Here is a 13570-nt window from a genome sequence, read left to right on the forward strand (position 1 = left end):
AATTTGAGTTGTATCATTATATTTGACTATTATATTCGATAAAACAACAAATGTTAATACTATATTATTTTAAAAAAAGTATTATTTATCAAATATTAAATACTTTTAATCATTTTATAGATATAATTGAATTAACATATACTGTAAAAAAACTAAAAAAAAAAAAAAAACCCATATGTAAAATAAATAGTACTTTAGACCTTTTATTTTTAAAAATCAGACATAAAACCCTACCCTACATAGGTAAATGTGCTCGAGTTTTTATAACATAAAGATGGAATGAGTTTTATTTTTTTTAAAAATAAGGGATGTATTAGTCTAGTAATATTTTTTTGAAGAGTTTTATATCTTTTAGACTTTTCAAATGGTTTATAGAATTAGCCCTCATTATATTTTTCTTTGAAACTTTTAGATCCTACATCTTTTTAAAGATAAAATTGTTGTTTTGGTTTTTTTTTTTTTTTTTGACTTTTTGATATTTTGATAATCCGTGTTATCAAATTTGAGTCTTGATCCGTTATCTTTGTTTTATTAACAATTTTAATATTTTTTCTAATGTGACACCATTGCATTGATGATATGTTAAGTTCCACGTCAATAATCCTCGTGAAAAACAAGTAAAATTATCAAAAATCGACTTAATTACTAGACCAATTAGCCCACATGTAGCTCGAAAGAAAAAACTACAATCTACATAGGCAACGTTTAGTAAATTTTTCTGTGTTCAACAGCTCTTACACCACCATTTCGTGCTAGCCTCCGAGGCGGATCGACATAGAGAACGAAAGAAAATTGAAATAATATAATCGAAATCCATTGATTTGTCTTCTGACCACGTCCTCTCTCTCGTATGCTTCATATGAAATCATGGCTCCGCCCCTTGACTAGCCTCGCCCGATCCATTAAGGTTCAAGTAGTCGTCTTTGGCGGCGGGAGAAGATGGGCGCGGTCGTGGGGGGCGGAGTGAGACGGCATGTAGCATGACTTAACATTCAATAGGTTCTTGACTTGTCCTCCTTTAGGCAACTTAAAGCTCCTCCTTTTTTTTCCTCTCTTCACCTTTTGCTTTTCAGATGATTCCTGCGTGCCAATGACTGTGGATTATTGATCCGACTTTTGGAAAAATGGTGTTAATTAAATGTAAAGATTAAATATGAATCCGATCGACTTTGAAAATTATAAATATATTCTATCTTATAAATTTTTTGATTTGTTCTCGAAATAAGATTTCTACAATGCTAATGTAATGAATATACCTTTGATGAAGATGTATCGATAATTGAAGTTGTATCTTTCAAGGCATCACGATTCCCTGCGATTGCTAATCAAAATCAAAACGAATGTTTATTTCTATATAATCTATGTATGTCTGACATTGGATATATATGCATGAGATTGCATATGGTTTCTCACCATTATCATGGTGGTCGTCTTCCTCGTTATCGTTGAAATATACTCGAAAACTCGGGGAACCCGGAAAAGCATCATCGTCGGTCTCATGGCAGATCATTCTCTCAATATGGTCGTCGTCGTCGTCGTCCTCGTTTTCTGTATCTGTCAACATGTTGTCTAGCCTATCCTTTTCCTTAGCCTCCATGTGTTCTATCATGCTCTCTTTCATGACATCTTTACAATTTCCTTTCGTGCTACTTTTTCTACTCACCTCATGCTCATTGTCATCTCTTTTACCTAGGCTTGTGATGACGCCACCCTCGTTTTCCTGCTCTATCCTCTTCGTATCCTCGATCTTCGTGCCATCGGCGACGGTGTCCTTAGGAGATGAGGGTGCGGTTTTCAAGACATGATCGTAGTCATCGTCGTCCTTTTCATGGAATAGCAGCTCTTTCTTGGAAGGAGTTGAATCTTTGAGGGGACGACCATGCCTACTTTTCGAGATCTCCTCTAACCGGCTAAGGAAGAGCGGCCGGAGCTTGACCGGAATAGATAGCCCATTGGCATCAATCCTCGAAACACCACATCCCATTGTTAGGTACACATGTAGTTTCAAGCATGCATGCGGACCTATCCGGTGCAAACAATTTGAAGGCAAAGAACAGAACAGAACATAAGGGGAATGCAAGAAAATGAAAATTACTTTATATTTTACCAAAAATATATCTCCAACGTATGGTTTTGAATAATCGCGAAAACGATATAGCTCAAGTTTATGAGATTTTTCAAGACTCGCTAGAATCTCACCTGAAAGTTCGAAGGAATATTTGATGGCCAAATTTTCAATTCAGAAATCTGTGGAGGAATATGCTAATCTTCCGGAGGATGAACAGCTGCAAATGTTTTGCTAAGTGGAAATGTTTGAAAATTCTCGTAGCATTGTTGGTCATAAAATTTATGGCACAAAACCAATATTGTTCACAAAAATTTGAGTATTAATTAGTAGATAAACCAGTAATTTATTTGTTATTATTTTCGCATAAGATACTGTTATATTAATTTTTCATAATTTATTTTGTTGTTGATAAGTACAATGTTACCACTGCGAAAATTACGGGGATCGATCTGACCGGTCAGGTCGTGGGAGCTTGGGGGCAATGCCCCCAAAAGCTATTCAGAATATCTACAATGTATCCTGAGAGAAATTTTTATTATATCCCTCTGACTAAAGCGAGGGTGAAAACATTTCTTAAAAAAAAGCGTTATAAACGTGTCTTGGAGTTCATTCGAAATATTCTTTCAACAGATACAAAAAAAATACAAGTTCGGTTGTTAACTAAGAGAAGAATGCTAATTTTCTTAGTTTATGTCAGGCCCCCACGAGGGATGGCTTCTTGTGCACATTGAGTTCGGCTCCTGACTATTTCGTATTCGTTCTCATCGAACTCCTAAAATAGCCAAGTCCGCAGTCTGCACCCTGACAAACCCATGCATATTGTCCTAACATTCCTTAAGGAGCTAATGCCACTGATATGTCGTTTCCCTGTTAGAAAACTATAATCTATCATGTTACTGGTCCGCACGTGCAACACTGAATCTCGTAAAAGGCATGGTACATTTTTTGTATTGACAGAGAATTCGAAATCCGCATCATCATGGTTAGGCTACATGAAGCTCTCCTCATCATCGTCGTCGTCAAAACCCGATATTTTCGTCGTTGCTTCAATGTGAAGTTTCTTCTTACACAATTTGAAGTAGAGCATCAGTTTCCATGTTTGAAACAATAGTAATGTAGAGCAACAAGGCGTGAGTGATTCATTCGCTTATTCTGTTCATATTTGCTATTTCAAATTTTCACTTTTACAGTAAACTACCAACTACTGAATTTTAACCCACACAGCGGAACTTGGTGTGTAAGCATGTACAACAAATATCATATAGTATCCTGGAGGTGCGATCTCACGTGTGGATGGTCCTAATCCAACAACACGATATAAATTTGATCCGATTTCTGAAACTCGAACCACTTTTAGCACAACCATCCTTTGATTCATCGAAAACGAATGTGTGTTGAACGATGGGGCGATTATTCTAACCGAAACAGAGCTCATTCCTAGAAAAGTGGGTACTGTGAATGCCAAGGAGAATGAATTCTTATACCGGACCATCTCATCGGCTCGCAATATTCTTGGCCTCATGGTGTCGAATTGAGGTGACAAATACGGGGGAGAGAATGATTCGAGGCTTAAATCTGTTGGGAATTCAACGTTGGTGAAGTTGTAATATACATGAGGGTTGCTGCCTCCCAGCAGAATCCGGCCGTCCGCGAGTAGAATGGCTGTCGAGTGGTAAAGCCGTGGCTTAGGCGACGCTGCCATAGAGGCGAACCGGTTTTTGGATTTGCTATTGTGTTTGTAGATCACAGGCCTGGTGATGGGATCTCGAGCATTTTCCCACCCGGCCGTGCCTGATCCGGCACCATTGATTATTATGATATCGCCATTGGGTAGAAGAAGCATGTCACTCATGACTCTGGCCATTGGCATGTTTTCCATTTTCCAGGCGGGTTTCATCTCTGTGACATTCAGGCGGCCACAGGTGGCCGTGGCGCGAAGGAATGTCCCTCGTCTTGCGAGCCGGAAGGCGTTATGTTTAGCACCTCCACATATCATGACTTCAGCTTTGTTCGGATTGTTTTCATCGATGGGAAGCAGAACCGAGGAGCCAGAGCTCGGGTAGTTCCGGGGTTCGCCTCCGGGGATGGTGGGGAATTCCCTTATTACCTTGTTTTGCTTGTAATCGAACAGGATTGAACGTGTATTGGCAAAAATGAAGAGGTTTCCATCAGGCAACAAGTGTAGGAAAGGGTACAAATTGTTCTCATTCTCATCACTGGTTTCTCTGAGAAAATTGAGCCAAAAAGCATTTGAACTAGCAGGGTAGAATTCGAAGTTAAACTGTCCCCTCCCTCCAACTATGATTATCCGCCCGTCGGGCAATATCTGATTCGTCGCATACCATCTACGTCTCGAAAGAGCTCGAGGGAACTCGACCCAATCACAACTCTCGCCATTACATGGTGCAAAAGTACGCATAACGTGGTCACCGTCGTTAAATCCTCCGGTTTGGACTAGAGTCCCATCGGGAAGCACCGCACCAGAGGAGCACCATGTGTCGGTTTGAACTGTTAAGGGACGAAAAGTATTCGTTACAACATCATACAAAATCGAGTGAGCCGTACAATCTTTCGTCAGGGCCGTATCATTCGGATCATCCCTACAACGACCCCGTGGCAACGAAATGTTTGAAGGGCCAAAATCAGTTCTGTCAAACATGACAACCTTGTTGTTTCTGAGAAGTTGCATGTGCATAGCCGAAATACCGATGTTTTCGTGCAGGAGCTGCCATTCGCCCTGGGTGGATTCGGGATAGGGAGAGACAACTTGGGATGTTGGAGGAGAAGAAAGTGTGGTAAATATGAGTGACAGAAGAAAAAATGACAACATTTTGGTGGGATTAGTTTGTTTTAAAATTCTTGGTTGGATTTAGGAGAAATTCTGGGAATTTAGTATATTGTAAGTTGAAGTTGGGTGTGGATTAAATGTGGAAATTGAAAGAATTGGCTTAAAATGCTTCATTGAATATATTATATTTATTGATTGTATTTGTGATCTTTTATAGAACAGAGCAGTACCTTACTGAACCATGTAAATTAGCCTTTGTGAATTCATGAAGTTGGGTTCTCCACAAATTTCTCCAAAATTCAAAGAAAATGACACTGCCGATTCTCCGGAATGGTAGGACAATTACTTGTTCCAGGCAAGAAGCATGATGGAATTTCATTTTCTTAGTAATAATACTGATGTTTCAATGGAGGACAATTACTGGTTTCTTTTGGTTTTTTTTTTTTTTTTTTTTTTTTTTTTAATTTTGCAAAAAGATTTTACATATCATTATTTGAATTCACCAAATATTATAATACTTTATTGAAATATTTCGCACTTTTAAATCAATTTGGTAAGATTCATAGCATAAAATGATAGTGACTCAAATTAAACAATTGTATTCTATAATATAAAACACTAGAGCAAGCACATTGGGAATATAAAATAGTGGATAAAATATAAAGTTATATGCAATATTTTACAAACAATAACTCAAACCAAAGAAAAATGAAAAATTATCATAGTAATTAAAAATGATTGGATTATTGTTGATGTTCAAACAAGAATCCTCTGTCTCTAGGAAAGGTTATGCTTGTGTATTTAATTCACAACAGAAAATCAAAGATGCCTATTTTTGCATCTTTCATATCTGTCTGTGCGTTGTTTACTTTCTTTTTGTTGCTTCATTTGTTTCGTGTTTATGTTTTGTTGTCCTCATTGATTTCTGTACACAAAGAATTATGAGATATTGAAGCATCCTTGTACCATCTCGCGTTTGGCTCAAATTTTACGATAATTTGAGTTAAAAAATTATTATGTTATCCTTATATTTCAATTTATAGTGTCTTTGTTCATCATCACATATCACAAGCCAAACAGTTTATAAACAAGTTATTGTAAGCTCTTTGTATGGCAGAGGGCTTCAACAGTAAGATTTTATTTTGATGTTGAATCTCGACAGCAACGAAAGGAAAGAGCTATGAGTAGAAAATGGCTGGAAAACTTACAGCCATATGCTGGAACAAATGCATAACCAGCGCTCCTGCCTGCAAGTTCAGTTCTAGTGAATCTACCTGTCTCGCCAGCTGCGCTTGGCGTTATACGGATACTAGTCTCATTATCAGGAAACATTTGCAACGGGGAAGATAGCCAAATAGTAGTTCCATCTCGAACTTGTAGTTCAAGATGCATTTGAGACGAAGTTTCTAATCTCAATCGTGTATCAACTGTTCATACATGTGTTTGTAGATGTATTTAGTTTCTTGTATGTGACATTGAATCACCAAATAGTTTGGCCATTTCTTGAAATCTTGTTGTAAATAATTCCCCAAGTATAAAATTAACATATAATTTGTTTCCCCAAAATATATTTCTTGATGATTCATGACTAGGGATATAATGAACCAAACCGTTTGTAAGCTATTCGAATCTTGATTCGATAAAAGCTCGTTTGAGCTGGTTTAATGAGACTCGTTAAGATAAACAAACCAAGTTCAAGCTCTACAATATTCGGCTCGTTGGCTTGTAAACATGTTCGTTAGTAAATTCATAAGTAATATATTAGATGAAAAATAATAATTTTGATATTTAATTTATTGATTTAACACATTAATTATGAAATATATAGAAAAATCTATTAAATTTATTTTTTATAATAAATTGACAAATTTTAATAAATATTATATTTTTTTGTATAATTTATTTTTTTAATGAATTTAATGAATATTTAAATGTACAATTCATATTTATTGAGCTCGTTTAGGTTCGATAAAAGCTTGAATAAGCTCGTGAGCCATGGATATATTCGTTAAATAAAGCTCGAGCTCGGCTCGATTTTAAACAAGCCAAGCTCAAACATTCAAAAGTGTGAACATAAAAGCATAGGCACACTTGGATTTCAAAATCATATCGTTTGAAGAGTTTAAAAAATACTATATATACACACTCATTTTCTCACATTAAGTGAAAGCACTATTGGTTCGTTCGTCTTCTTTTCCTTCTATTTTTTTCACTTGGTTTACCATCTATTGTACACTTCCCGTTGCATAATCTCTGTCTGTATTCTCGCCCCAAATGTGCTTTTCTTGCTCCTCTCTTGCACTTGCCAAGTTTGATCTCATAAAACTCGAACCAACTGGATAAGATTGCCCCCCAGTCTTTTTCGGCACCTTTGCTCGGAAATCGTTCTTGGACGCAGGAATGCTACTGCAGAATACTTCCAAGAAGTTTCTAACTATACCTCTGTTGTAGGGATTGGAGCGTCTGCTGTATTGATATCTAAAATTCTCGTATGTCGACTGCATGAAGGAAGAACTTCAAAAGTTGGAATCACGTTATCAGTTAAAGAATATGATAAACTTATTTAATTCTGATTTTATATTCTTTTCTATGAAATAAATTGTTCATCACTTATGAAAAACACAAACATATTTGAAGTTTAACAGTTTTTTACAATCAACGGGAAAAAGAGAGAGAAACAGGCACTGCATACCAAGTTTACAGAGATATAAACAAAACATAAAGACGAAGGATAGGGAAGAAATGAAGACAACATAAATGGGTCGTTTTAGTCCATAATATATTAAATCAATACAACCAGAATAAGCAGGCTTTGTTTCTTGTTGGTTAGTGCTGCTCTGATGAATCAACAGAACTGAAAGAAACGTCCAAAATTAAAATTTATTTTTTCAAGAAAGTAAGATTTTGTAGTTATAGATCATCACCATAGAATTTGACCGAAGGGATGATAAATGGATAATAATTAAATAAGGAAGATTTGTTTATGTTAGAGGTTTTCTGTTTATTACTTTTGTAAAACAAGTTCTACCAAACATGAGAACCAGTAAATTGATTCATTTCCAAAACGGTAAATAGAAATACCATGATTATATTGTCCTCGAGTACGTCCAATTCAGGACAAACAAAGACCAGCGTGTTACCTGGTTGGTGCTGATAAGATAGAGATGGAAAACTGATAGGCCTCCGACAAACCAGAGTGCTAGAAAGGTGTAGATGATTAGTACAGCGGAGGCAGGAGTCTTGCTCATTGCTTTCCATATCGAGCAATTCTCACTATCCAATATCTTTTTAACATAGACCCAGCAAAACCCATGAACGTATAAACAAAGAAGGGTTGCCGAGAAGACGAACATGAAAAAGAAGCGATAGTTTCTCTGCACCAAAATAAAAAGAAGGATTTATATGTAAGAAGCAACCACGATTTCAAGGATTTATATGTAAGAAGCAACCACAATTTCAAGGATTCATCGAGGATTTGTTAAATTAGAAGGAGAGAGAGATAAGTATAGAAATATCCATGGACTAACAAGATATTATTGTTAACATGCTCCGAGAAAAGATCGTAGCAACTCTATATAGGATAATTTAAACTCTATATAGGATAATTTAAAGTGGAGAAAACAAGCTGTGAACCAATTAAGGATATTCTGCGATTCAATGCATAAGTCAAATAAGTGCAGCAATTTAAAACCATTCTTACCAATCCAATACACTGTCCAACCCAGGGACAGTGATGGTCGAATCTTTCCACACAGTTGTCACATATTGAACAGTGTGAGCAACGCGGAGGTCTATAGAGCATACAAGTTTCACAGTATTTGACTTTTACGGTAACTCCATTGATGACTACATCTCTTGTCCGAGGCAAACGTGGCACTTGACCAGGCACAAGTTCCTCACTGCCTTCAAAGTTTTCGTGTGCTGGAGGGAGAATATTTCGAGGAATAATACCAGGATCTCTTCCAGAAGTCAGCAGAAGAAGGACTAAGACCTGCAGAAGTATGTGAAAAGTGGGAAAAAAAATAAGGACGTACTTATTTTTATTTATTTTTTTATCAAAATACACTTCCACATGGTAAACAGGAGGTACTTGCTTCATGTTAACACTGAGAAAGCAGGTCAACCCTCAAAACGATTCATCCTGTTCTACAGGTTTCACCATCAACATAAAAAGAACCACTTCAAATTATATCGTAGTATCTATATTCTGGTTAAATTATATCTTTTCAATACATAAAATGCTTTGCTTTTGTAAATGCATCAATATGAAAGTGTATTCTTTATATACGTGACTTAAAAATCTAAGATCTAAGAAAAGAACATTCATTCAAAATGTACTTGGACCATAGCAGCAAATAAACAACAAAAGCAAGGTGTCTAATAAATCATCATTCATTATTTGGTAGAGCCTAGTAATAATCTGATATACATGAGTTACCGTATGACAAAATCAATATGATCCACTTACAGCCTTCTATCCAGCTTAACAGTAAAGGCGAGTTCAAACTTCTTTCAGGAGGATAAATTTTACATGAACCTGAATCTCCAATAGAAGCATCTGCAAGAGGGTTCATGGCTATTCCAGGTTACTTAATTTTGTCTATCCAAATCTTTCAACTTAGAAAGAAAACACATTTCTGGCCTATATGCAGTCAGATGTGGATAAATTTCTTATTGCATGCTCCAACTAAAATCGAAACATCATGAAACCATCTTTTCTATTTTTTTTGCCTAACATAAGGTTACTCAATGATTTCCCCATTGTGATGCAACTCCAAGCTGTTTCATGTTAAGAGCCTCTGAACGTAGTTCCAGATTCTAAGCTAGTTATGGGTGGTTTAGAGGAAGGGATTGGTGGTGGCAGTTGGTTAGGAAAATCATTTAAGTATCGACAAACAATCAAAACAAACAAAAATCTTAAAGGAAACATGACTTACATATAACGTGAAAATAATAAATACAACCATAATTGAGATTCCCCAATTCCCATAGAAATCATCCCTGAGTTTCCTGGCGACAAAGACACAGAAGGTGGCAGCTGGAGCAACAATAAGAAACATCGTCAGAAAGATGGATCTTACATCAGGCCCGAAAATAAACCTTCCTCCCATACAAAATTTCTGCAGAAGAAAAGGACATCATCAGATGTTAGTAAGCTCCTAAAACAAGGTTTAATGGCATCATAATCTGGTTGGGCAAAGATTAAGACTTCACGAGTAGCAGACACAAATTCTTCTCGAAACTTATTTACATATAATCGAATAGTCCTACATTCAAAAACTCAATCCAAAGGTCGAGATCAGGTACCCAATTGGGTGTTAATTTTTGTATTTAAAAGATGAGTTAGAAGGATATCTCACCCTTCATTTGTAAATTTTAAATCCATCAAAGAATTGCATTCCTCATCAAAGAAAAGAAAAAAACTCGATCCTAAAGGAATAAACTTTCACTATAGATATTATCAAATAGCTCAGAATAATTCTATGCACATAGAAAATTCACTCTTGGTCAGTAGCTCATTCAAGCAGATGACGATACAAACTTGCTGCAAATACAAATAAAAAAAAAAAGTAGAATACTTCAGAGAACAAAAACGCAGGCTGATTTTCCACTCTAACACGCAAAATTGTTTCCTTTCTCCCTCTAAATTTAGTTGATACTTAACCGATACGTAGCTATTTGTTTATTCAAACTTCAAAAGCATAAATATAAACACAAAAATTTGCAGTAATCTTGAATCTGGCCCAATAAGCTTAAGCGTATCCAACGGTAATTCAGAAATGAATATATCATTTGCATATTATGAAGCAATCAATCATCATTCAGGATTCTGAATAAGATAAAAAAAAATTATTAAACTAAATTTCTGCACTCAGATCACAAAATCTGGAATCACAGACAGATCAGCTTCTCCCAAAAATGACGGGATCCCATTAATTGTTTCCCAAAGAAACTCAGAAATTTTTTTTTTTTAAAAAAGAAAGATTGCAGAAATCACATTACTGCCTTCCCACGCCCGGTATCTCCTGATCATCTCCACCGCACCATCAGTCGCGTTTCGCTCGGACTCCGGCGGCACCACAGCATTCATCTCTGATTTTACTTTCTTCACCAACCAATTCCCTTTCTCTCTCCACAAAACTGAAAACGTGAAAAAAAATCGGAAATAAGAAAAGTCAATAAGGAAGAAATCAACTGAAAACAATTAAATACAATTTAATAATCAAACCAGAAGAGGCGGCAGTTCTGGACATGTCCTATTTGGTGATTGGGATTGACTTTGACCACATGACACCATCCGCCGGGAAGATGACGTCACATCCCGGCAGGAAGATAGTTTCCTGCTCGCTTGGAGTATTAAGGGTTTTAGAAACCGAGCCGAGCCTTTAATTCCGTCTGCCATGGATTCTTTTTCAAATTTGGCGTCTCCGGTTAGTTGGCTGCTACTTTCCCACCTACTAATATTTAATAATTTATTAATTTAGGGACTTTTAGCCATCTCCAATCCATAAATCTATTTTGGTGCAGATCAAAATAGTGCAGTTTCTGTATCAAATATAACATTCATCTCCAACCCATTTACTTCAAATCTTATATATTCCTAGAATATTTTTTTTTGTTTACTGTTTATTTATAAATTTAACAATATAATTATAATTAATATTAACATTAGTATTATAATTATTATTTTATTTTTATTAATAGTTAAATTTATTTATGTGATTCTTATATATATTAACTCTAATATTTATAATACGAATTAATACAAATGTTTCATTATTAAAATTGACATAATTTTAGTACAGATAATTTATTTTTAGAACTTAATATGAATCCAAATTCAAACATCTGAACAACTATATTCCTCCCACAAATGATCAATTAAAGCATTTCGTAGTGCATAGTGAATATCTTTATCTTTTATCTTTTTGTATTCCAATTATGTATTATCTTTGGCGCTGAGTTTCTCCTCTGCACCAAATTTGGCGCAGAGGAGGGAGGCTGCGCCATTTTGGAGAAATGGCGCAGCCTCCGTTGGAGTAGAAACCCTGCGCTATAATAGTATTTCACGCTATGATAGCGCAGGGTTGGAGGATAGCCTAAGTGTTTGTACAATATTTTATTTATTTCGAGTCAATTATTAGAAAAATATATAAATATACAATTTTTAGAATAAATGCATAAATTTCAAGATATACAAAACATAAGTTTTAAAATCACAAATTATGAAGAAAAAATCTTTTGTCAATCTTTGTTTGGTCAAGTATTGTCTCTTAGATGCAAAGAAAGGAAATGTTTAAAACAAATTTTGTTTCGACGTCGATAAACAAATAATTTTAAATTATTATGATTATTTTTCGATTTCCATCGGTAAAATTGTTTGAGTTAATAATTTTACTAAACTAATGAGATAATTTTTAGCCTGAAAACCTTAGTTCAACTTTATAGTATCATGCACCAATACTGAAAATTAAATAATTCCTAACTATATTATTGTTTCTCTCGAAAATTGCGGGCGTGCCGTGCCAGGCACGTGTTCGTGCCAAGTTTGTGAATGATCTGACTCCGTTTACCAAGCGTTGCGAGTCTCGATTTGATCGTTCGTTATAATTCCCTCGAAATAACTCCAAAATATGAACACGGAATGACGAGTATAATGAAATTAAAGGAGAAATCCATAAACAACATCAACATTCATTATGCTGTTATAAATTCGAACAAAGTTTTTACATAAAACGTGGATGGACATACTAAAATCTATAGAAGAAGATTGCTGGGAATGGAAGTAAACAAACAGCCAAATGAGAGAAATTCTGCAGAGAATTTGCTATGGATTTCTTGTGGATTTTTGTCGAGCCCTCTCTCTGATCCTTCCTGCTATTTTTGTCGTGCCCCACATGGAAGTTTCAACCACATTCCACGATCACTCACGTTGGATCGTGGCTCAACTTCTGCCATCGTGTCTTCTTGGACCACACTGCCATTCTTCCTGGGCTAGAATATTTGGGCTTCTGAGTATGGACCTCTGAGTAAATTTTGGACATAACAAATGCCCCATGTAGCCAATTTGGCCAGTGGGCCAATTTGGCTAAATTGGTTATTGGTGGTGATCCCCTCTCCTTTAAGGCTTCTAAATAAGCCCAAACCAACTTAGTTACTGAAAAAAAAATTCTATCACGGTGAGCTGACATCTGAAGCATGTCTTTTCAAAAAAAAAATTCCCTCGCACGCTTCCTGAGCATATCGATTCCTCTGGTGTTCCTCAACATGAGATCCATAGATATAATTCCTTTGCAATCAAAGATTCTAGTTTATCTTCATTCCCCTCAATAATCTCATTCTCCACCCTTAACCCCTCGATTTCCACACCAAGACCCCAAAATCACACACACTACCTTCCTTCTTCCTTTCCCTTACCCCTTAATTTGCTACCTACCACTAGCCCTACGCCGAACAATCGAAGCGCCGCCGTCCCTCTACATCCTTCATTCCTCGATTTTTCCAATCACCCGAACGATTTCAGCCGATTGCGAATCGTGGCCTGTGGCTCCTTCTGCGCACCATCACGGCCCACCTCTTCTTTGAGTGGCTTGTCTTCGCCGCAACGCCATTTGGGATATTCTGGCCTCCGCTCGCGTCTCGGTGGGTTCGTCTCTACAAGTAACGTGGGCTTCCCTTTGTTAATTTGCGATTCTTCCACTCGCCATTCACTA

The 13570-nt window shown here is 36.2% G+C and overlaps 3 protein-coding genes across 5 annotated transcripts; all 3 read right to left on the reverse strand.

The window, feature by feature from the left end:
- Positions 1 to 878: 878 nt before the first annotated feature.
- On the reverse strand, positions 879 to 2195 carry LOC142548189 (uncharacterized). 2 transcript variants are annotated; one of them, XM_075656511.1, is made up of 3 exons: positions 1414 to 2195; positions 1257 to 1312; positions 879 to 1080 (listed from the first exon to the last, which is right to left on the reverse strand). In XM_075656511.1, exons 1-3 carry the CDS (start codon positions 1982 to 1984, stop codon positions 910 to 912), a joined length of 798 nt encoding a protein of 265 aa, XP_075512626.1. In that variant the 5' UTR covers positions 1985 to 2195; the 3' UTR covers positions 879 to 909. The 2 variants fall into 2 exon arrangements, with proteins under 2 accessions (XP_075512626.1, XP_075512627.1); XM_075656512.1 differs by having other exon boundaries at positions 1257 to 1321; positions 1414 to 2189.
- Positions 2196 to 2984: 789 nt separating this feature from the next.
- On the reverse strand, positions 2985 to 5073 carry LOC142549381 (aldehyde oxidase GLOX). Its single transcript, XM_075658303.1, has one exon. The coding sequence runs from the start codon at positions 4896 to 4898 to the stop codon at positions 3270 to 3272; it is 1629 nt and encodes a 542-aa protein (XP_075514418.1). The 5' UTR covers positions 4899 to 5073; the 3' UTR covers positions 2985 to 3269.
- A 1851-nt stretch (positions 5074 to 6924) lies between these two features.
- LOC142549382 (putative protein S-acyltransferase 7) lies at positions 6925 to 11327 on the reverse strand. Of its 2 annotated transcripts, XM_075658304.1 has the most exons (6): positions 11086 to 11327; positions 10855 to 10997; positions 9794 to 9976; positions 8557 to 8847; positions 7997 to 8230; positions 6925 to 7354 (listed from the first exon to the last, which is right to left on the reverse strand). In XM_075658304.1, exons 1-6 carry the CDS (start codon positions 11108 to 11110, stop codon positions 7082 to 7084), a joined length of 1149 nt encoding a protein of 382 aa, XP_075514419.1. In that variant the 5' UTR covers positions 11111 to 11327; the 3' UTR covers positions 6925 to 7081. The 2 variants fall into 2 exon arrangements, with proteins under 2 accessions (XP_075514419.1, XP_075514420.1); XM_075658305.1 differs by lacking the exon at positions 11086 to 11327 and having other exon boundaries at positions 10860 to 10998.
- Between the last annotated feature and the right edge of the window lie 2243 nt (positions 11328 to 13570).

This window comes from Primulina tabacum, chromosome 6 (genome assembly GCF_025594145.1).
Source record: "Primulina tabacum isolate GXHZ01 chromosome 6, ASM2559414v2, whole genome shotgun sequence".
In the NCBI taxonomy this organism is placed as follows: Eukaryota; Viridiplantae; Streptophyta; class Magnoliopsida; order Lamiales; family Gesneriaceae; genus Primulina; species Primulina tabacum.

Bases quoted from the DNA above. Each gene is read 5' to 3' on its own strand.
- LOC142548189 (XM_075656512.1), bottom strand. From the start codon at position 1,984: ATGGGATGTGGTGTTTCGAGGATTGATGCCAATGGGCTATCTATTCCG. The intron at 1,322-1,413 runs GTGAGAAACCAT...GATTTTGATTAG, and splicing joins AGACGACCACCATGATAATG to CAATCGCAGGGAATCGTGAT. The intron at 1,081-1,256 runs GTATATTCATTA...ATTGGCACGCAG, and splicing joins TCGATACATCTTCATCAAAG to GAATCATCTGAAAAGCAAAA.
- LOC142549382 (XM_075658304.1), bottom strand. From the start codon at position 11,110: ATGTCCAGAACTGCCGCCTCTTCTG. The intron at 10,998-11,085 runs GTTTGATTATTA...TCACGTTTTCAG, and splicing joins CAGAACTGCCGCCTCTTCTG to TTTTGTGGAGAGAGAAAGGG. The intron at 7,355-7,996 runs GTAACACGCTGG...TCCTTCATGCAG, and splicing joins ATCTTATCAGCACCAACCAG to TCGACATACGAGAATTTTAG.
- LOC142549381 (XM_075658303.1), bottom strand. From the start codon at position 4,898: ATGTTGTCATTTTTTCTTCTGTCACTCATATTTACCACACTTTCTTCT.